Source organism: Mustela lutreola, chromosome 7, assembly GCF_030435805.1.
Source record: "Mustela lutreola isolate mMusLut2 chromosome 7, mMusLut2.pri, whole genome shotgun sequence".
Taxonomy (NCBI): domain Eukaryota; kingdom Metazoa; phylum Chordata; class Mammalia; order Carnivora; family Mustelidae; genus Mustela; species Mustela lutreola.
In genome coordinates this window covers 77,145,264-77,167,453 of record NC_081296.1, presented here as the reverse complement: position 1 = coordinate 77,167,453, position 22,190 = coordinate 77,145,264, and the positions used below count along the sequence as shown (strand labels likewise).

The 22,190-nt window shown below is 39.4% G+C and overlaps 1 protein-coding gene across 1 annotated transcript in view; it reads left to right on the top strand.

Annotated features, from left to right (window-relative positions):
- LEO1 (LEO1 homolog, Paf1/RNA polymerase II complex component) overlaps positions 1–22,190 on the top strand; it is a 44,328-nt gene that overhangs the window by 7,203 nt on the left and 14,935 nt on the right. Inside the window, exons 2-6 of the mRNA XM_059181562.1 lie at positions 1,361–2,113; positions 4,372–4,476; positions 8,777–8,871; positions 10,085–10,230; positions 11,213–11,297. Of these exons, the coding sequence (XP_059037545.1) occupies positions 1,361–2,113; positions 4,372–4,476; positions 8,777–8,871; positions 10,085–10,230; positions 11,213–11,297 (1,184 nt within the window). The remainder of the gene's footprint in view (positions 1–1,360; positions 2,114–4,371; positions 4,477–8,776; positions 8,872–10,084; positions 10,231–11,212; positions 11,298–22,190) is intronic.

The window sequence follows — 22,190 nt, the reverse complement described above, 5'->3', positions numbered from 1 at the left end:
ATTCTCTATTTGGTAAAACATCATTTTCATTTTCTGGGCTTCTTCAGGGACAGTTTCTAGCCTTTTTTCATACATATGGGCTGTACTTCCTTGTTTCTGTACATTTCCTTTTACTTTTTTCTTAGTAACCGGCTATTTTGAATATTCTAATGTGGCAACTTAGGAAGCCTCATTCTCTCCCCTCCTCAGGATTTGTTGTTGATGTTTGTTGTAGTGATTCTTTTGAACTAATTCAGTAAGGTCCACGACCTCTGCTGTGTGTGGCCACTGAACTCTGTCCCATTAATTTGTGATTGGACAGAAATTTCCTTAAATGCCGAGAACCAAAACAAAAACCAACCAACAAACAAATCCAATACAAAACAAAACCTCCCGTTCTTTGCAGAGACTCAACCAGGCAGTTTAAAACCTGTTTATGCCTTCATTTCTTGCTTGTGCAGAGCCTGAAGGTCAGCCACACATGAGATCTTACTGCCCTCTCAGTTCTTTCCTGAGCATATGCACAGTCCTGGGCATGTGTGTGGACTTCCCAGATATCTAATAATATGTGGGAGCTTTTAAAAGCCCTTACTTTGGGACGCCTGGGTGGCTCAGTTGGTTAAGCAGCTGCCTTCGGCTCAGGTCATGATCCCAGCGTCCTGGGATCGAGTCCCACGTCGGGCTCCTTGCTTGGCAGGGAGCCTGCTTCTCCCTCTGCCTCTGCCTGCTATTCTGTCTGCCTGTGCTCTCTCTCCCCCCCCCCCTCTGATAAATAAATAAAATCTTAAAAAAAAAAAAAAAGCCCTTACTTCCCATATTGTGTTTTTCTCCAGCCTTTCCTCCCAAGCTCGTTAAGCTTATTACTTATCCCAACTGCTATCCATTGTCCTAGGCATAGGCAACTAATACATTCACCTGTAAATGTTTTAGACAAATGTTCCCAGGTAATTGCCTCATTTGAGTAAGTTCTAAGTGATCTGAAGTCAGCCCTTTGAGCCAGTCCTTCAGTGATCCACCAGGCAGATCAAAACTAACAACCATGATTCTTTGTGAATGAGGTGCCTCTGTTTCCTCTAGTAGTAGTTCTTGTACTAGAAATTTGGGCTGTCTTTAAGGCATTATTGAGCTGGGGAGCTGGGGATTGGGGTGGAGGAAGGGGGTAAGTTAAAACACCATGAAGTTTTATTGAGATTCAGCTGTTTTTTCTTGTTAAGCATTCCTCCGGTTGCTGCAACTTTCGGTTAGTTTTCTGAGTGGGGATGAAATTGATTCTGACAGTTTTTAACATGTATTTTCATTGCTTTCATGTTGAGGTTGACTTTTGGTGTTCTTTCCTCTGCCTTTTTCACTGACAGCACCATGTGTTTATATGCTTTCATAGATTCGGATTCTGGATCAGACTCGGATTCTGATCAAGAGAATGCTGCTTCTGGCAGTAATGCCTCTGCAAGTGAAAGCGATCAAGATGAAGGGGGTGAATCAGGAAAACCAAGTAATAAGGAACTGTTTGGAGATGACAGTGAGGATGAGGGAGCTTCACATCACAGTGGGAGTGATAATCACTCTGAAAGATCAGACAATAGGTCGGAAGCTTCTGAGCGTTCTGACCACGAAGACAATGAGCCCTCAGATGTAGATCAGCACAGTGGATCCGAAGCCCATAATGATGATGAAGATGAAGGTCAGAGGTCAGATGGAGGGAGCCATCACTCAGAAGCAGAAGGTTCTGAAAAAGCACACTCAGATGATGAAAAATGGGACAGAGAAGACAAAAGCGACCAGTCAGATGATGAAAAGATGCAAAATTCTGATGATGAGGAGAGGGCACAAGGATCTGATGACGATAAACTGCAGAATTCTGATGATGATGAGAAAATGCAGAATACAGATGATGAGGATAGGCCTCAGCTTTCAGATGATGAGAGACAACTGTCCGAGGAGGAGAAGGCTAATTCTGAGGATGAACAACCAGCAGTTTCTGATAATGAGGATGAGAAACAGAATTCTGATGATGAAGAACGGCCACAGATGTCTGATGAGGAGAAACTGCAAAATTCTGATGATGAAAGGCCACAGGCCTCAGATGAAGAACACAGGCATTCAGATGATGACGAGGAACAGGATCGTAAATCAGGTAATGCATTTAGGAGAACCGAATGGTTTAGTAGAAGCACCCAGATGCAGTAGTGACCCATTTATTCTTTCTACATTCCCACCTTTAGTGCCCTGTTTTTCTCTTCTGTCCCTCCATTTCAGTCTTTCCCAAGTATACATTTTGCTTTAAAAATTTTTTGTAATGCATTTGTTATTTTTATCCCCCTTCATTTGTTATCTGATAATAGATCAGGAAGAAAAAAATTTAAGGAGGATAGCCTTGGAGAAAGATGTATGGTGCTTAAGTAACTAGATAATGAGTAGAGTTGGTTCCATTCTGGTGGGTAGCTGAGAAGCTTGCCTCAGGTGAGAGTATCTTTCGCTGGGGGGAAAAAACAATGCCATTGAAACGTCTCCATAGGGTAGTTATACTAAGGTGTAAATACCATGTTCCAGCTCAGTTTTTCGAGATCCAAAATTTGATCATCCAGAGGTAATTAGGCCCCAAAGAGTTCACTCAGACTAATCAAATGCATAACAAACTAATTTATAAAGATCAAATTGCAAAATTACTTGTTTCAGGAGCATCAGTTATTTCTCTTGTTGTATCCTTGCCCTTGGGGAAAATTGACATTGGATACCAAATGATAATATCAGGAGGTTGCCTAGGCAGTATAACATTTGGAGAATGAAAACATGGCTGGCTGACCTCAGTGCTATGGTTGCTTAATACATGCGTCCTCCTAGAAAGATGTGTTTGGGTCAGAATATTCATTCCTTAGAGACTACAGGAAACACGTAGCCAAACTTTGGCCTCTTGACCCCCTTTTATAATGTCCACTTACACTGTTTTCTCACGTTAACACGTTCTTCATATAAAATATTAAAGGGATTTAGAGATCTTGTTTGTATTGTAAAAGTCATCTTGATCAGGATAGACTTCTTCCTCAAGGAATTCTTGGATTGCTTCATTTCCATAGGTATTTGATCATAATTATATATTGATCCTATCTTAGCTTATATATGGGGGAGGAGGTCTTTAACCCTGTAAACATATCTCACAGGATAATATTCAGGACCACATTTTGGCATTATTTAGGAGAGGAGGCCAGAAAATTTTGAGAGATGGATATAAATCTATCTAGACTACTGGGCTGCAGTAAGCATTCAATAACTAGTTCTGGGTAGAGTTAATTTTTCTGGTAGCAGAATTCTTAAGGGTCATGCATTACTTCCCCAATACTAGGAGAGTAACATTGGACTAGGGTTATGGTAGAGAATCTTATAGCTGGTCATTCTGCTTAGCTCTTACCTGGATTGACAGTGATTTTCCTGACGTTTACAATTAGATAAACAGTTGTACCATCCAGAGATAATGTCATACAGTTGACCCTTGAACAACATGGGTCTGAACAATGTGCGTCCACTTTTATGTGAATTTTTTCATTAACTACAGTACATTATTGTAAATGTACTTTTATGATTTTCTTAATATTTTCTTTTTTCTAGCTTACTTTATTGTAAGAATACAGTGTGTAATACACAAAATATCTATTGTTTACATTATCAAGGAGACATCCAGTCAGTAGTAGGGTATAAGTAGTTGTTTTGGGGAGTCAAACGTGTACTTTTGACTTTGTGTATTTGGGGGGTTCTGTGCTCCTGCCCCCCATGTTGTTCAAGGGTAAACTATATTTGTCTCCTTCATTGCAATGTTTTTACCTCTTTTGTAATGAGTCCTATAAATTTGGTCATAAGTTTCAATACTACTCTTCTCATTCTGCCAGATTTTTCTGCTTATAGAAAACAATTTTCCTTTAATGAGTTATATTTTTAATTAACTGCAGTCTGTATGTGTATGTGCGTTCTAGTAATGTTAATGCATATGTAGTTTTGTGTAACCACTACCACAGATCAGTTCTAAATAAAGAATCACCCTAAAAAAAAACCCCTCACCCTGTCCCTTTTGTAATCATTCTTTTTCCATCCCTGTCCCCTGACAACTGCTGATCTGTTCTATCACTGCAGTTTTGTTTTCTTGAGAATGTCATCAGAAAAATGAAATCATATAGTATGTAGCCTTTTTCTTTCATTTAGACTTGTTTCACTTAGCATTATGCATTTGAGATTCATCCGAATTGTTACATGTATCAGTAGTTCCTTCTTATTTGTTACTGAGTAATTTTCCATTGAACTGCAATACAATAGTTTGTTTATCCCCAGTGTGCTTTTAAAACACAGAATTCAAAGTTAAGAAATGACTGTGATTATGAAGAACCTCTAATTCTACTCTTACAGAATCTGCAAGAGGCAGTGATAGTGAAGATGAAGTTTTACGAATGAAACGCAAGAATGCAATTGCCTCTGATTCAGAAGCAGATAGTGACACTGAGGTACCAAAAGGTATTCCAGATACTTCTTTTATGTACATATGTATAAATGTCTGTTTTTCTTTCTGCATTTAACTGTAGTGCACTGCCAACTCTGGGCATTTACCTCAGACGGCATGACCCACAGAGAAGAGTGTGGATATAGGTAGTGTACACGGGGAAGTTATATGGATATTAGAACTGTTTATGTTTAATCAGTTGAAGAAGAGTCACCTTTTTCTTTTTTTTTAATGTAAGCTCCTTGCACAACATGGGGCTTGAACTCATGACCCTGAGATAAAGAGTTTCCTGCTCTCTGAACAGAGCCAGCCAGGAGCCCCTCTTTTTTTTTTTTTCCCCCTGCTTCGTTTACAGGTAGTTGAATGTATTACTGGGAGGCTGTGGCTCTGGTTGAGGTAGTAACTTCCATTCTTTAGTTTGAATACTGATAGTTTCAGGACAACTTGTTCCTAAATGCTTAATAGGTTAATAATACATGAAGAACTTGATTCTTTAAGCTGTAGGTTAGATGAAGAATTCATCAAAACGCATGGTTAGGTAAGGTAGGTTTGTTTTAAGGGTAAAAGATCGACCTATTCATTCCTATGTATGACTGTTTCAAATGGCAGATTGTTCTACAATAAAGACGTTAGTATAAAAGTTTCTACAGGGGCGCCTGGGTGGCTCAGTGGGTTAAAGCCTCTGCTTTTGGCTCAGGTCATGATCCCAGGGTCCTGGGATCGAGCCCCGCATCGGGCTCCCTGCTCCACAGAGGAGCCTGCTTTCCTTCCTCTCTCTCTCTGCCTGCCTCTCTGCCTACTTGTGATCTTTGTCTGTCAAATAAATTTAAAAAAAAAAAAATTTCTACAAATACAGTTTTGATAGTTTGATTATGCATAACCTTCATTGTACTGAATGATAATTAGATATTAATGTTGAGCAGTTTATATAAATTATTATAAGTAACATGACAACTAAAGCAAGTAATTAGAGGGTCAACTAGAAATAAAAGGAGAGAGCTGGCAGAATAGCAGGCTCTGGGATATACTTAAAGACAACTAGTAATTATGTACCTGGACTTTGGAATCAGATGATCTAAGTTAGAATTTTTGTGGCTCCACTTCCTAGCTGTATGAATTTGGTCAAATGAATTACTTACTATGCTTCAATTTTTTTTTTTTTTTAAGATTTTATTTGTCAGAAAGAGAACACAAGCAGGCAGAGCAGCAGTCAGAGGGGGAAGCAGGCTCCCACAGAGGAGCCTGATGTGGGACTTGATCCCAGAACCCTGGGGTCATGACCTGAGCCGAAGGCAGGAGCTTAACTGATTAAGCCACCCAGGCATCCTTTCTTTTATTTCTTTCTTCTTTTCTTTTTTTTTTTTTTTTAAATTTTATTTCTCAGTCAATTTTCTGATGTATAAAAGCGAAATGATAGAGGGTTGTCATGAGAATTAGATACATTCTTTCTTTCATTTTATTCAGTTATTTATTGAGACTCTACTGTGTATTGGTAATCTTCTGGGCACTGGGAATGTAGCAATGATCAAAACAAATAAAGACCTTTTCCCTTTAAGAACTCACATTCTGGTAGGGTCAGGGTAGGGTAGGGAGACTGAGAAGACAAGAAGTAAATTAAATATATAGTATGTCAGATGGTGATAAGAACTGAGAAAAAAATGAATCAAGAAGGGACATGAGGGGCACCTGAGTGGCTCAGCTGGTTAAGCATCCGACTCTTGATTTTGGCTCAGGTAATGATTTTGGGGTCCTGAGATTGAGCCCTTGCTGGCACTCCACACTCAGTGGGAAGTCTCTTGAGATTCTCCCTGTTTCCCCCTGTCCTGCCATGCCACATGCACGCCCGCTCTCAAATAAGTCTTAAAAAAAGGGGGGGGGGAGCTCCTGGGTGGCTCAGTGGATTAAGCCTCTGCCTTCAACTCAGGTCATGATCTCAGAGTCCTGGGATCGAGCCCTGCATCGGGCTTTCTGCTCAGCGGGGAGCCTGCTTCCCGTCCCCCCCCCCCCACCACTCCCGCCGCCTGCCTCTCTGACTACTTGTGATCTCTGTCTGCCAAATAAATAAATAAAATCTTTAAAAAAAAAAAAGGAAAGAAAGAAAAAAAAAGGGACACCTGGGTGGCTCAGTCAGTTAAGCATCTGCCTTTGGCTCAGGTCATGGTTCCGGGGTCCTGGGATTGACCCCCGCATCTGGCTCCCTACTCAGCGAGGAGACTGCTTCTCCCTCTATCTGCGTCTCCTCCTGCTTGTGCACGTGTGCTCGCTCGCTCTCTCTCTCACAAATAAGAAAATAAAAATATAAAAAACAAAAACAAAAACAACCAGGGGGTACATGAGAGTATCTGTGGGTGGGGTTTTCATTTTGACTTTATCAAATAGATGAACTTTGAGTACCCTGGCCTTCCTTGCCACTTTATTTATTTATTAAAAATTGTTTTAGGTTTATTGTTTTTAGAGCAGTTTAAGGTTCACTGTGAAATTGGGGGAAGATACAGAGATTCCCATATACCTCCCACCTCTATACGTGTGTAGTCTCCCTCATTAACAGCATTCTCCACCAGAGTAGTACCTTTGTTACAGTTAGCGAACCCAGGGGTGCCTGGGTGGCTCAGTTGGTTAAGCGTCTACCTTTGGCTCAGGTCATGATCCCTGAGTCCCGGGATCTAGCCCCGTATCTGGCTCCCTGCTTGGTGGAGAGCCTGCTTTTGCCTTTGCCCTTTACCCCACTTGTGGCTTGTTCTCTCTGTCAAATAAATAAAATCTTAAAATAATTAGTGAACCTGCATTGATACATCATTATCATCCAAAGCCCATCGTTTATATTACTGTTCCCTCTGGTTCACTCTGGTGTTGTACATTCTGTGTGTTTGAATATATGTGTAATCACATGTATCCATCATTATGGTATCACATCTGGTATCATATGAAGCAGTTTCACTACCCTATAAACCCTTTGTGTTCTCCCTGTTCATCTTTCCCTTCCCCTAACTTCTGACAACTACTGATTTTTTTGCTGTTTCTACAGTTTGCCTTTTCCAGAATGTCATATAGCTGGAATCATACAGAATGTAGCCTTTTCAGATAGGCTTCTTTTACTCAGTAATATATATTTCCTCCATGTATTTTCCTGGCTTGACCACTTACTTCTTCAGAGCACTGAATAATATTCCATTGTCTGGATGTACCAGTATATCCATTCATCTCCTGTAGGACATCTTGGTTGCTTCCAAGTTTTGGCAAATATGGATAAAACTGCTATAAACATCTGTGTGTAGGTTTTTAGTGTAGACTAAGTTTGCAGCTCTTTTGGGTAAATACCAAAGATCATGATTGTTGGAGCATATGGGAAGGGTTTGCTTAGTTTTTTTTTTAAGATTTTATTTATTTATTTGACAGGGAGAGAGAGATCACAAGTAGGCAGAAAGAGAGGGGGGGGTGGTAGCAGGCTCCCTGCTGAGCAGAGAGCCCAATGTGGGACTCGATCCTAGGACCCTGAGACCATGACCTGAGCTGAAGGCAGAGGCTTAACCCACTGAGCTACCCAGGTACCCCGGGTTTGTTTAGTTTTGTAAGAAACTGCCACGCTGTCTTCTCAAGTAACCATAACATCTGGCATTCCTTTAAGCAGTGACTGAGAGTTCCTGTTGCTCTACATTTTTGCTAGCATTTGGTGTTGTCAGTATTCTGGATTTGGGCCATTCTAATAGGTTGCCTCTTGCCTTTTAGTGTTCTATTCGCCCCCTTGTCTTAATAGTTCACTCTCCTGTTTTTCCTAGACTGTGTCATTGCCAATAATTATAGCTTTAATATAATCCCAGTTGCAAGCAGTCTACTTTCTGACCACCCTCCTGTCTTTCTTTTTACCCCCTCTTCTACCTATCTTGGTTTATTGGTTTATTACAGATTATTGTTGCTTTGTCAAACCTAGGTGAAGTTCTGCCTCTCATGGTAAACCGGGGTCTGCAGTTTTAAAACTTAGGGAGTATATAGAGAATAGGCATGTATTGAGTGTCCCAAATGTGAGTATCTAGACTGTAAGAAGACATTTGGGCTCCTGGGGAATAAAGGAAAATAAAGAATACGGTTGCACTAAATGAAGGGGAAAAGACATCTGTGCAGTTTTACCTTCCACTGAATTGACCCCCTTTCCTTTCCATAGGCATTCTGGTCCTATCTTTGAGAGCCAGGTTCAGAGTTGTGCTGAAGTGCTTTCCTGGTACCTGGTCCAGAAACCTTGGGAATGTGTGGAAGTTACAGCTTTGAAGAACCTTGGTTATAGATACTAATACTGTAACTTTTTGCTCAATATTAAAGATAGCAGTGGAGCCATGGATCTGTTTGGAGGTGCAGATGATATATCATCAGGGAGTGATGGAGAAGATAAACCACCTACTCCAGGGCAGCCTGTTGTAAGTAAAATTACCAGTGTGAACTGGGCCCTTACTGAAGCCTAAGTAAATGTTTCAGAGATTTCAGGTCGCTATTATGCCAAGGAGAGGAAGTTGCTAACTGATTTGCAGTATGAAAATACAAGGAACAAATGACTTCCTTAGGTAAGGAACTGTTGTTTATGAGGAGGAATAGGAAAATTGCCCTGGTACTTCTTTACCGTGGAGTACTGTTCAGCATTGGAAAGGATTGAAGTATTTGTATACACAAGAGCTTGGATGAAATTCCAGGGTATGCAGAGTGACAAAAAGCCAACCTGAAAAGGTTACATGCATTGTGATTCCACTGACACACTATTCTTTTTTTTTTTTTTTTTTTTTTAAGATTTTATTTATTTATCAGAGAGAGAGAGGGGGAGAGAGCGAGCACAGGCAGACAGAATGGCAGGCAGAGGCAGAGGAAGAAGCAGGCTCCCTGCCGAGCAAGGAGCCCCATGTGGGACTCGATCCCAGGACGCTGGGATCATGACCTGAGCCGAAGGCAGCTGCTTAACCAACTGAGCCACCCAGGCGTCCCCTGACACACTATTCTTGAAATGGCAGAATTACAGCAATGGAGAGAGATAAATGGTTACCTTAAGAAGGAATGAGCGCAAGAACAAAGTGGAGGTAGCTTTAGAAAAAGGTGATATGAATCTTAGTGGTGATGGGAATGTTTTGTATCTGATTGTATCAGGGTCAGTCTCCTGCTTGTGATATTATACTATATAGTCTGCAAAATGTTACCACTGGGAGAAACTGGATATAAAAAGAAAGGAAAAAAAAAAAAGAAATAATGGCCCAGTATGAGGTTGGTGCCACACTTGAAGAGACAAGACTGCAAGGATTTGTGATTTGAGAATCATTGATTTAAGTGTTTTTCTTGTTCTTGCCAGGAAGTGTGCTGTGTTGAAAATCTTCTCTGATTTTAATTGATAAAGTGACTTTGGTTGATGAATATTTGGAACACAGATTTATCACAAAAGAGATCTTATATTGATGCTTTCCAAAGCGATCTTGTTTCCCTTGTGGTTTTTAGTGGGGGCTTGTGTGGGTAGGGTAGAGATTGAGGGCTGCTTTAGTTCCAAAGCCTCAATATGCTTCCTGTCTACCTAAGTTATTAAAATGTGGAGGTTGAGCTAGATTAGACCATTTCTAAGGTTCTTTCGAGCTCTAAAATTGATTCTTTTACTAGGATGAAAATGGATTGCCCCAGGATCAACAGGAGGAGGAGCCAATTCCTGAGACCAGAATAGAAGTAGAAATACCCAAAGTAAACACTGATTTAGGGAACGACTTATATTTTGTTAAGCTGCCCAACTTTCTCAGTGTAGAGCCCAGGTAAGAGGGTCAGTTAAAAGTGTTTCTAGGTGTTGGATAGAAATATGTGGATTGTTGCTGTTTTTCTGATTTTACATGAGGTGGCTAATCACGAAATGGAAAACTCATCATGTGTCCCTGAAAAAAATCAAGTGTATCCAGTGATGGAAAATATATGGACTGTTGGTAAAGGAGACTTTTAATGCTTGTAATTGTTTTTGGCAGTTTGATACTTCCTTATGAATTAGCAGACATCACAAACCTTTGGTTGTTTTTGACCAGTGCAACCCCGAAAAAGCTGAAATCCAGAGTGGCAGACTTTGCTAGAGAAACTGCAGTTGCTCACTGTAGCTGCCATTGTGGATCTAGAAAACCTAATGGTTTGGGACAGTTAGTGTTGATGGCTGTTATTCACTGAGTCACATGCAAGCTGCTGTGAGTTTTAAATTTCTTTTTTCCTCCAAGCAAAATGATGTGGAAAGCTAGAGCATGGGAGGCCTGTTCTTTGGAAGACTTACATAAGAGTGAAGAATATTTCAAATATTTACCCTTGCCTTTTAAGCAGTATGTGTTAACACCAATTTTCAAGAAGGTGTAGTGATTTGAATACTTCCTTAAAGTTGAACATGAAAATATTTGATGATTAATTAATTAAAATAATTAAGAATTATTTTTATTAACATATAATGTATTATTTGCCCCAGGGGTACATGTCTGTGAATCATCAGGCTTACACATTTCACAGCACCCACCATAGCACATACCCTCCCCAGTGTCCATAACCCAACCACCCTCTCCCTCTATGCCCCAGCAACTTTCAGTTCGTTTTGTGAGATTAAGAGTCTCTGATGGCTTGTCTCCCTCCCGATTCCATCTTGTAAGATTATGACTTTTAATTACATTATGATTTTTAGTGTAATGGTGTCTATTAATAGAGCTGTTACATAGCTGTAATATTCCTTAAAAATATGATTAGTAAGTTTATTTTAAAAACATTTTGTAGACCTTTTGACCCTCAATATTATGAAGATGAATTTGAAGATGAGGAAATGCTGGATGAAGAAGGTCGAACCAGGTTAAAATTAAAGGTACTCTTCCAAGCTGTACTCATTTAGTTTTTCCTTTTATAAAGTAAAACTTGGGGATAGTCACTTGAGACTTGAACTTTTAAAAAGGATTTTTTATGTTTTTTGTTTTATAAACAAATGAATTGTGTTTTCAGAATGTTTTTAGGAAGACAATATATAGCTTTTTCTCTGTATAGGTCTCTGTAAAATATATAGCACTTTTCCATCATCTTTTTCACTGTTATACTATTCTGATGCTTTAAAAAGATTATTAGCTTCTTCCTTCAGAGTAAGTAGCATTATGGTTTGGTGTTTATAATGACTACCTCCATATGTACTGTGGGTTATGTTCTAGCAACTTCCTGCAAGAGGAAATCCTTCAGGTTCTTTGATCTATAGATTTAAAAAATCATATACAAAAGGAGAATCTATTACTAGTGCCTTCCAGTTGCTCTTGTTGAATATTAGAGATTTTTTTATTATACTACCTTTCTATTAATGTTTCTCTTTAATACCTTATACTGACTGTCTGTCCACAAAGGGCCTCTAATCTTCCTTTAATCAAGGAGGATGAAGGTTAAGCAGATAATTTAGAACTGAGTTGCACCAGAGAATGAGAAGCAGTTGAACTCATGGTATGATATTTGCAGCTATGCTTTTTTTTTTAATCCTTAAATCCAAAAAATTTCCTGTAATTATTTCAGTTTTCAGTGGACATTGTGTATGGTGTTTGAATGTTAAGAAGTGGCAGTCTGGCATTTTTAGAATTCAGGGGCCAAATTTTTAGAATAATTCCATCTTTTCAAGTGTGATAGATCTACAGGTATCTAAAGAACCTTATATAATATGGTTTCTATACAAAATGTATGGGCTTCAAAGTTTTCAATGAAATTTCACTACTCGTTCCTATTAATGGAAATATAAATCAAATGAGAAAATGGAAATAGACCCCAATAAATTGTTCCAGGACACAGAATTAGTAGGCATAGTTATTAGACTATTATTTTTTTTTGCTGTCCTTTACCTTGCCTCTTCTCGTCCCATATTTGCTCATCTGTTAATATTTTTCCTTCAAGCGTGTGTATCTATTGATAGAGGCTTAGCGCTGTGAATTTTTCATGCCTGTTTTAATGCCTCTGATAGTATTCTACTGCTTTTCATTATTTCTCATCCTTTATATAAATTAATGTAGTTCTGTATTTATTTACTCTTTATTGATTTTTTTGCATTTTTGCCTTACCTGCTGCTAGGGTGCAACAACATCAATATATCTATTTTCAGGCCATATAATCTCAGACTAGTATAGGCATCAAAGATGAGGAATGAGTTTCTCATTTCTCATTTCTGTCACCAGAGCCTTGGTGCTTAGGGGCACCTGGGTGGCTCAGTCAGCTAAACATCTACTCTATTTCTTTTTTTTTTTAAACGATTACATTTACTTATTTGACAGAAATCTCAAGTAGGCAGAAAGGCAGGCAGAAAGAGAGGGGGAAGCAGGCTCCCCGCCGAGCAGAAAGCCCGGTGTGGTGTGGGGCTCAGTCCCAGGATCCTGAGATCATGACCTGAGCTGAAGGCAGAGGCTTAACCCACTGAGCCAACTAGGCACCCCTAAACATCCTACTCTTGATTTCAGCTCAGGTCATGATTTCAGATTCCTGAGATTGAGCTCTGCATTGGGTTCCCTATTCAGCAGGGAGTCTGCTTGTCTCCTTCTCCTTCTGCCGTTCCCCCTGCTCATGTGCTTGCCATCCCCCTTAAATAAATAAATAAATCTCCCATCCAAGTACTAACCAGGCCCGACCCTGCTTAGCTTCCGAGATTAAATAAATAAATCTTTAAAAAAAAAAAAAAAAAGCCTTGGTGCTTAGAGTACAAAAGGTCGATATGTAACAGAAGGTTTGGTATGTGATGGAAAATAACCTTGGACCCTTTGTTTTTTGAGCGATGTTCCCAAGACTAGGATGATCATTACTTTTTTAAAAAAGATTTTATTTATTCATTTTTGAGAGTGGGGAGCGGTTGGGGGTGGGAGGGGAAAAATGAATCTGAGGCGGAGTCGGCACCTCGTGCAGAGCCTGGTGTGGGGCTCAATCTCACAACCAGGAGATCATATTTTGAGCAGAAACCAGGAGTCAGATGCTGAACTAACTGCCGCACAGGTGCCCCTACGGTAGCTGTTCTTAGATAGTCAGTTGGCGGTGTAATTAATTCTTTGAAGGATAAGGAACCAGGGTGCCTGGCTGGCTCAGTTTGAATTGTGTGTGATGCTTGATCTCAAGGTCGTGGGTTTGAGCCCCACACTGGGTGTAGAGTACTAATAAATAAACTTATTTTAAATAAATAAACAATAAGGAACCAGGTATTGTTTATGTATTTCTATGAGGTCTTCCATCTTTAAAGCTACTTCACTGTGTCTTTCATCCCAATAGGGTTAAGACCTAGCAGTGTATCCTGTCATAGCATCATTATAGTTTGAATCACTTTATATAATAGCATCTTTCAAACTGGCTTCTCAGTTACTAATGGCCTATGTGTGCATATTTTTTGGTGTGAAAGGGGGGGTAGGAATAGTATAGATTGTTTTTATCCTTTTATTAGGGAAAATTTTAACACATTACGAATATAATGAGAACCATATAATGAACTCTCATGTACCCATCACACTCTTCAGTGGTTATCAGGTTAGACAATCTTGTGTCCTCTATATTCCCTACCATACTTTACCCAGACTTTTGAAATAATCTCAGATAATGGTATCACAGTTAATTAATGAATATTGATTTCTTTTATCAGCTGGCTTCATTGTTACTTTTTCTTCTTTTTCTTTTTTCTTAATTTATTTTCTTTGGTAATCTCTACACCCAGTGTGACCCTGGAATTCACAGCCTTGAGATCAGGAGTCAAATGCTCTTCTAACTGAGCCAGCCAGGTGCCCCCGTAGTTGTTTATTTAGTGAGAAATAAAGAGGAAAGGAAAAAACTGGAAGGGAACCAGTAAGACCCTGTTGCAGTATTGGTTTCTGGACTAGACTTCAGTGATTCATTCCTTACATATAGCACCCAGTGCTCATTACAGGTGCCATTTCTCTAATACCTATCACCCATCTAACCCATCTCTTACCTACCTCCTTCATCAACCCTCAGTTCCCTGTAGTTAAGAGTCACTTATGGCTTGTTTTCCTCTTTCTTTTTTTCTTTACTCCCTTCCTATATGTCATCTGTTTTCTTTCTTAAATTCCACTTATGAGTAAGATAATATGGTATTTGTGTTTATCTGACTGACTTCACTTAGCATTACAGCTCCATCCATGTCATTGCAAATGACAAGATTGCATTCTTTTTGATTACTGAATAATACTCCAGTGTGTGTGTGTGTATGTGTGTGTGTATTATACTGTATCTTCTTTTTAAAATTATTTTTATTAACATGTAGTATTTGCCCCAGGGGTACAGGTCTGCGAATCACCAGGGTTACATACTTCACAGCACTCACCATAGCACATACCCTCCCCAATGTCCATAACCCAACCAGCCTCTGCATACCCCTCTCCCGTCCAGCAACAGTCAGTCTGTTTTGTGAGATTAAGAGTTTCTTATGGTTTGTTTCCCTCCTGATCCCATCTTGTTTCATTTTTTCCTTTCCTACCTCCCAACGCCCCCACTCTGCCTCTCAAATTCCTCATATCGGAGAGATCATATGTTAATTGTCTTTCTCTGACTGACTTATTTCACTCAGCATAATACCCTCTAGTTCCATCCACGTCGTTGCAAATGGCAAGATATCATTTTCTTGATGGCTGCATAGTATTCCATTGTATATGAACGGATAAAGAAGGTGTGTGTGTGTGTGTATGTGTGTGTGTATAAAGAATATATATATATATAAAAGAAGATGTGTGTGTATATATATACATTTTTATATATCTATATAGCTATAGATGTATATTTATCTATATACATCTATATATCCGTATATCCGTAGATGTATATACATCTATCTATATACGGATACAGAAGATTTATATCTATATATCTTCTTTATCCGTTCATCTGTTGATGGACATCTAGGTTCTTCCCATAGTTTGGCTGTGTGGACATTGCTGCTATAAACTTTCTGGTACATGTGCCCCTTTGGATCACTACATTTGTATCTTTAGGGCAAATACCCAGTAGTGCAATTACTGGGTCATAGGGTAGCTCTATTTTCAACTTTTTGAGGAATCTCCATGCTGTTTTCCAGAGTGGCTGTACCAGCTTGCATTCCCACCAACAGTGTAGGAGGGTTACCCTTTCTCCATCCTCTGCAGATGTTGCTGCAGCTGTCATTGCCCGACTTACTAATTTTAGCCATTCTGACTGGTGTGAGGTGGTATCTCCTTGTGGTTTTTATTTGTATTTCCCTGATGCTGAGTGATGTTGAGCATTTTTTTCATGTGTCTGTTGTTAATTTGGATATCTTCTTTGCAGAAATGTCTGTTCGTGTCCCCTGCCCATTTCTTGTTTGGATTATTTTGTTCTTTGGGTGTTGAGTTTGATAAGTTCTTTATATATTTTGGATACTAGCCCTTTATCTGATATGTTATTTGTGAATGTCTTCTCCCATTCTGTTGTCAGTTGTCTTTTGGTTTTGTTAACTGTTTCCTTTGCTGTGCAAAGGATGATCTTGATCTTGATGAAGTCCCAATGGTTCATTTTTGCCCTAGCTTCCCTTGCTTTTGGTGATGTTTCTAGAAAGATGTTGCTGCAGCTGAGGTCGAAGAGGTTGCTGCCCGTGTTCTCTTCAAGGCTTTTGATGGATTCTTGTCTCATATTGAGGTCTTTCATCCATTTTGAGTCTAATTTGTGTGTGGTGTCAGGAAATGGCCCAGTTTCATTTTTCTGCATGTGTCTGTCCAATTTTCCCAACACCCATTTGTTGAAGAGACTTTTTTCCATTGGACATTCTTTCCTGCTTTGTCGAAGATTATTTGGCCATAGAGTTCAGGGTCTATTTCTGGGCTCTCTATTCTATTCCATTGATCTATGTGTCTGTTTTTGTGCCAGTACCATACTGTCTTGATGATTGTAGCTTTGTAATAGAGCTTGAAGTTTGGAATTGTGGTACCCACCAACGTTGGCTTTCTTTTTCAACATTCCTCTGGCTATTCGAGGTCTTTTCTGGTTCCATATAAAGTTTAGGATTATTTGTTCCATTTCTTTGAAAGAAATTGTTGGTGTTTTGATAGGGATTACATTAAATGTATAGATTGCATTAGGTAGCATAGACATTTTCACAATATTTGTTCTTCCAACCCATGAGATGGAACGTTTTTCCATTTCTTTGTGTCTTCCTTAATTTCTTTCATGAGTACTTAATAGTTTTCTGAGTACAGATTCTTTGCCTCTGTGGTTAGGTTTATTCCTAGGTATCTTACGGTTTTGGGTGCAATTGTAAATGGGATCAACTCCTTAATTTCTCTTTCTTCTGTCTTATTGTTGGTGTATAGACATGCAGCTGATTTCTGTGCATTGGTTTTATATCCTGGTACTTCACTGAATTCCTGTACAAGTTCTAGCAGCTTTGGAGTGGACTCTTTTGGGTTTTCCACATAGAGTATCATACCATCTGCAAAGAGTGAGAGTTTGACTTCTTTGTCAGTTTGAACGCCTTTAATTTTTTTGTTGTGTGATTGGTGGGGCTAGGAATTCTAGTACTGTGTTGAATAGCAGTGGTGATCGTCGACATCCCTCCTGTGTTCCTGACCTTAGGGGAAAAGCTCTCAGTTTTTCCCCATTGAGAATGATATTCACTGTGGGTTTTTCATAGATGGCTTTGATGATATTGAGGATTGTACCTTCTGTCCCTATATTTCGAAGAGTTTTGATCAAGATAGGATGCCATACTTTGTCAAATGTTTTTTCAGCATCTACTAAGAGTATCATATGGTTCTTGTTCTTTCTTTTGTTAATGTATTGTATCACATTGATTGATTTTACGGATGTTGAACCAACCTTACAGCCCAGGAATAAATCCCACTTGTCATGGTGAATAATCCTTTTAATGTACTGTTGGATCCTATTGGCTAGTATTTTGGTGAGAATTTTCACATCTCTGTTCATCAAGGATATTGGCATGTAATTCTCCTTTTTGATGGGGTCTTTGTTTGGTTTTGAGATCAAGGTAATGCTGGCCTCATAAAGTGAGTTGGGAAGTTTTTCTTCCATTTCTAGTTTTTGGAACAGTTTCAGGAGAATAGGTATTAATTCTTCTTAAAATGTTTGGTATACTTCCCCTGGGAAGCCATCTGGCCCTGGGCTCTTGTCTGTTGGGAGATTTTTGATGTCTGCTTCAATCTCCTTACTGGTTATGGGTCTGTTCAGGTTTCCTATTTCTTCTAATTCAGTTTTGGTAGTATATATGTCTCTAGGAATGCATCCATTTCTTCCAGATAGCCAAATTTGCTGGTGTATAGTTGCTCATAATATGTTCTTATAATTGTTTGTATTTCTTTGGTGTTGGTTTTGATCTCCCCTCTCTCATTCATGATTTTATTTATTTGGGTCCTTTCTCTTTTCTTTTTGATAAGTCTGGCCAGGGGTTTTCCAATCTTACAAATTCTTTCAAAGAACTAGCTCCTAGTTTTGTTGATTTGTTCTACTGTTCTTTTAGTTTCTATTTCACTGATTTCTGCTCTGATCTTTATTATTTCTCTTCTGCTGGTTTTAGGCTTTCTTTGCTGTTATTTCTCCAGCTCCTGTAGGTGTAGGGTTAGGTTGTGTACTTGAGACCTTTCTTGTTTCTTGAGAAAGGCTTGTATGGCTATATACTTTCCTCTCAGGACTGCCTTTGCTGTGTCCCACAGATTTTGAACAGTTGTGTTTTCATTATCATTTGTTTCCATGAATTTTTTCAGTTCTTCTTTAATTTCCTGGTTGATCCATTCATTCTTGAGTAGGATGCTCTTTAACCTCCATGTATTTGAGTTCTTTCCAAATTTCTTCTTGTGATTGAGTTCTAGCTTCAGAGAATTGTGGTCTGAAAATATGCAGGGAATGATCCTAATCTTTTGGTATCGGTTGAGATCTGATTTGTGAGCCAGGATGTGATCTGTTCTGGAGAAGGTTCCATGTGCACTGGAGAAGAATGTGTTTTCTGTTGCTTTGGGATGGAATGTTCTGAGTATATCTGATGTCCATCTGGTCCAGTGTGTCATTTAAGGCCTTTATTTCTTTGTTGATCTTTTGCTTGGATGATCGGTCCATTTCAGTGAGGGGGGTGTCAGAGTTCCCTACTATTATTTTATTATTTTTGATGTGTTTCTTTGATTTTGTTATTAATTGGTTTATACAGTTTACTGCTCCCATGTTAGGGGCATTGATATTTAAAATTGTTAGATCTTCTTGTTGGACAGACCCTTTGAGCATGATATAGTGTCCTTCCTCATCTCTTATTATAGTCTTTGGCTTAAAATCTAATTGATCTGATACAAGGATCGCCACCCCAGCTTTCTTTTGATGTCCATTAGCATGGTAAATTGTTTTCCACCCCCTCACTTTAAACCTGGAGCTGTCTTTGTGTTTAAAATGAGTTTCTTGCAGACAGCATATTAATGCGTTTTGTTTTTTTAAATCCATTTTGATACCCTCTGTCTTTTGATTGGGGCATTTACCCCATTTACATTCAGAGTAGCTATTGAGAGATGTGAATTTAGTGCCATTGTATTGCCTGTAACGTGACTGTTACTGTATAGTGTCTCTCTTCCTTTCTGGTCTACTACTTTTAGGCTCTCTCTTTGCTTAGAGGGCCCCTTTCAATATTTCGTGTTTGCAAATTCTTTTAATTTTTGTTTGTCCTGGAAGCTTTTTATCTATCCTTCTATTTTCAATGATAGCCTAGCTGGATATAGTATTCTTGGCTGCATATTCTTCTCGTTTAGTGCTCTGACTATATCATGCCAGTTCTTTCTGGCCTGCCAGTTTCTGTGGATAAGTCTGCTGCCAATGTAATATTTCTCCCATCGTATGTTACAGGCTTCTTGTCCTGGATTGCTTTCAGGATTTTCTCTTTGTCACTAAGACTAGTGAGTTTTACTATTAGATGATGTGGTGTGGACCTATTTCTATTGATTTTGAGAGTGGGTTCTCTGTGTCTTCTAGGTTTTGATGCTTGTTCCCTTTGCCATATTAGGGAAATTCTCTATTACAATTTGCTCCAATATACCTTCTGCCCCCCTTTCTCTTTCTTCTTCTTTTGGAATCCTAATTATTCTAATATTGTTTCGTATTATGGTATCACTTCTCTCTCGAATTCTACCCTTGTCGTCCAGTTGTTGTCTCTCTTTTGCTCAGCTACTTTATTCCTCATCATTTGGTCTTCTATATCACTAATTCTCTCTTCAGCTTCATTTATCGTAGCAGTAACAGCCTCCATTCTTGATTGCACCTCATTAATTCCTTTTTTGATTTCAGCTTTGTTAGATTTTAGTTCTTTTATTTCTCCAGAAAGGGATTTTATTTGTCCAGATAGGGTTTCTCTAATATCCTCCATGCCTTTTTCAAGCCCAGCCAGCACCTTGAGAATCGTCATTCTGAACTTTAGATCTGACATATTATCAATGATTGTATTGATTAGGTCCCTAGCTGTCAGTACAGCTTCTTGTTCTTTTTTTTGTGGTGAGTTTTTCCTCCTTGTCATCTTATCCAGATAAGAATATATGAATGAGAGAATAAAATACTAAAAGGGTGGCAAAGACCTCAGAAAAATGTATGCTAACCAAATCAGAGGAGACCCCAAACTGGGGGGGAGAAGAAAGGAGGTTAAAAAGAGGGGGGAAAAAAAAAAAATATATATATATATATATATATATATATATATATATATATATATATATGTATGTATATAAATTAGACTGGTGAATAGAACAGCTCCACCCACTTGATTTTGCATGCATTTTGGTCTCTTAGAAGGAACTACCTCCCAAAATTTTAAAGAAAGAAAAACTTATATGTGTGTGTGTATGTATACACAAAAATAAGGGTAAACGTGAGGAAGGGATGGAATATGACTGTAAAGATGAAAGTTTTTAAAGATATTCTAAAAAAGGAATTGATAAGTTGGTTGGAAAAAGAAGAAAAAAAAGGTGGGGGGAAAGAATGTGCTCAGGCTGGAGACTAGAACAAAGCCCTGTGCTAGATTTAGGGTATATTTTGATCTATTAGAAGAAATTCTATCCCAAAATTTTTTAGGAAGAAAAAAACCCCTATATGTATACAAAAAAATAAGGTTAAATACAATGAAGGGTAAAATATGACTATAATAATGTAGGGTTTAAAAAGATTTTTTTAAAAGAAAGGTATTGTTAAGGTAAGCTGGTTAAAAAATGTTAAAAGGCTAAAGAGGAAAGGTTAAAAAAATTAGAATAAGAAAAAATTTTTTTTTTAAATTTAATTAACTTTGCAAGACTAAAGAATCATGGGGAGAAAGCCATGAATTCCATGCTTCGCTTTCCCCTCCTCTGGAATTCTGCTGTTCTCCTTGATTGGTGAGCGTGGTCTTGCTGGATGTTCTTGCTGATCTTCTGGGAGAGGGTTCTCTTTCCGGGATTCTCAAATGTCTTTGCCTGAGGGGATTCTCAAATGTTTTTGCCTGAGGCAGAATTGCACCAACTTTAGCAGTGCCAGGAGCCAGGAGCCAGGCTACGTAATCTGCTCTGGTTTGCTCTCAGGAGCTTTTGTTCCCTGAACGTTTTCTGTAGAGCTCTGAAAGATGGGAATGAAAATGGCGGCCTCCCAATCTCTGGCCTTGATAGCCGAGAGCTCGGGGCCTGCTCCTCAATTCTCCCTCAGAAAAAAGCCATCAATCCCTCCCTCTCCCTGGTCTCGGGCCACGCTCTGGGCTCACCCTGCCTGTGACCAAGCGTTTCTGTCTCTGACGCATGGGCCCGTTTGGAGTCTCCAAACTCAGCAGATTACTGCTTCCAGAGGAGGAAGGTGAGTCTTCCTGGGTCTGCCACTTGTGGGGTCCCTGCTCAAAGAGCAGTGGTCCGACTGTGCCTAGGATCACAGTTCAAGGTAACCCCAAGCTGAGAGCTCACTCCTCAGCTCTGTGTCTGTAGTCAGCTTCCCCACTCCAATACCTGGCAGCTCTGCCACACTCAGACACCCCTGATCCTGTGGCCCTGTGGGACCTGAGGCCCCACTGTCCCTGTGAGGGCTCCACCCCCACTTAGCCTCTGCAGCAATGTCTCTCAGTGGAGTAGACTTTTAAAAGTTCTGACTTTGTGCTCCACTGTGCCACTGCTTGCCGGGAGCCGGCCCCTCCCCAACAATCTATCTTTCTATCGCCTTGGATTCACTTCTCTGCATGTCCTACCTTTCAGAAAGTGGTCGATTTTCTGTTCCTAAAATTGGCTGCTCTTCTCTTTGATCTTCTGTTGAGTTTGTAGGTGTTCAGAATGGTTTGAGAACTATCTAGCTGAACTGCCACCTGATGTCATTTCGGTTTGCTACTCCTCTGCCATCTTGCCCAGACTCTATATGCATCTTCTTTTTTTTTTTTTTTTTTTTTTTAAGATTTCATTTATTTATTTGAGAGAGAGCATGAGCGAGGAGAAGGTCAGAGAGCGAAGCAGACTCCCCATGGAGCTGGGAGCCCGATGTGGGACTCGATCCCGGGACTCCGGGACCATGACCCAAGCTGAAGGCAGTCGTCCAAACAACTGAGCCACCCAGGCGTCCCTATATGCATCTTCTTAATCGATTCACCAGTCAGTGGACATTTGGGCTCTCTCCACAGTTTGGCTGTTGTTGATAATGCTACTATAATTATCAGGGTATGTGTACCCTTTCAATACCCCTTGTATCTTACTTAGTAGTGCAATAACTGGATCATAGGGTAGTTCTGTTTTTTAACTTTTTAAAGTTAAAAAGTATTCCA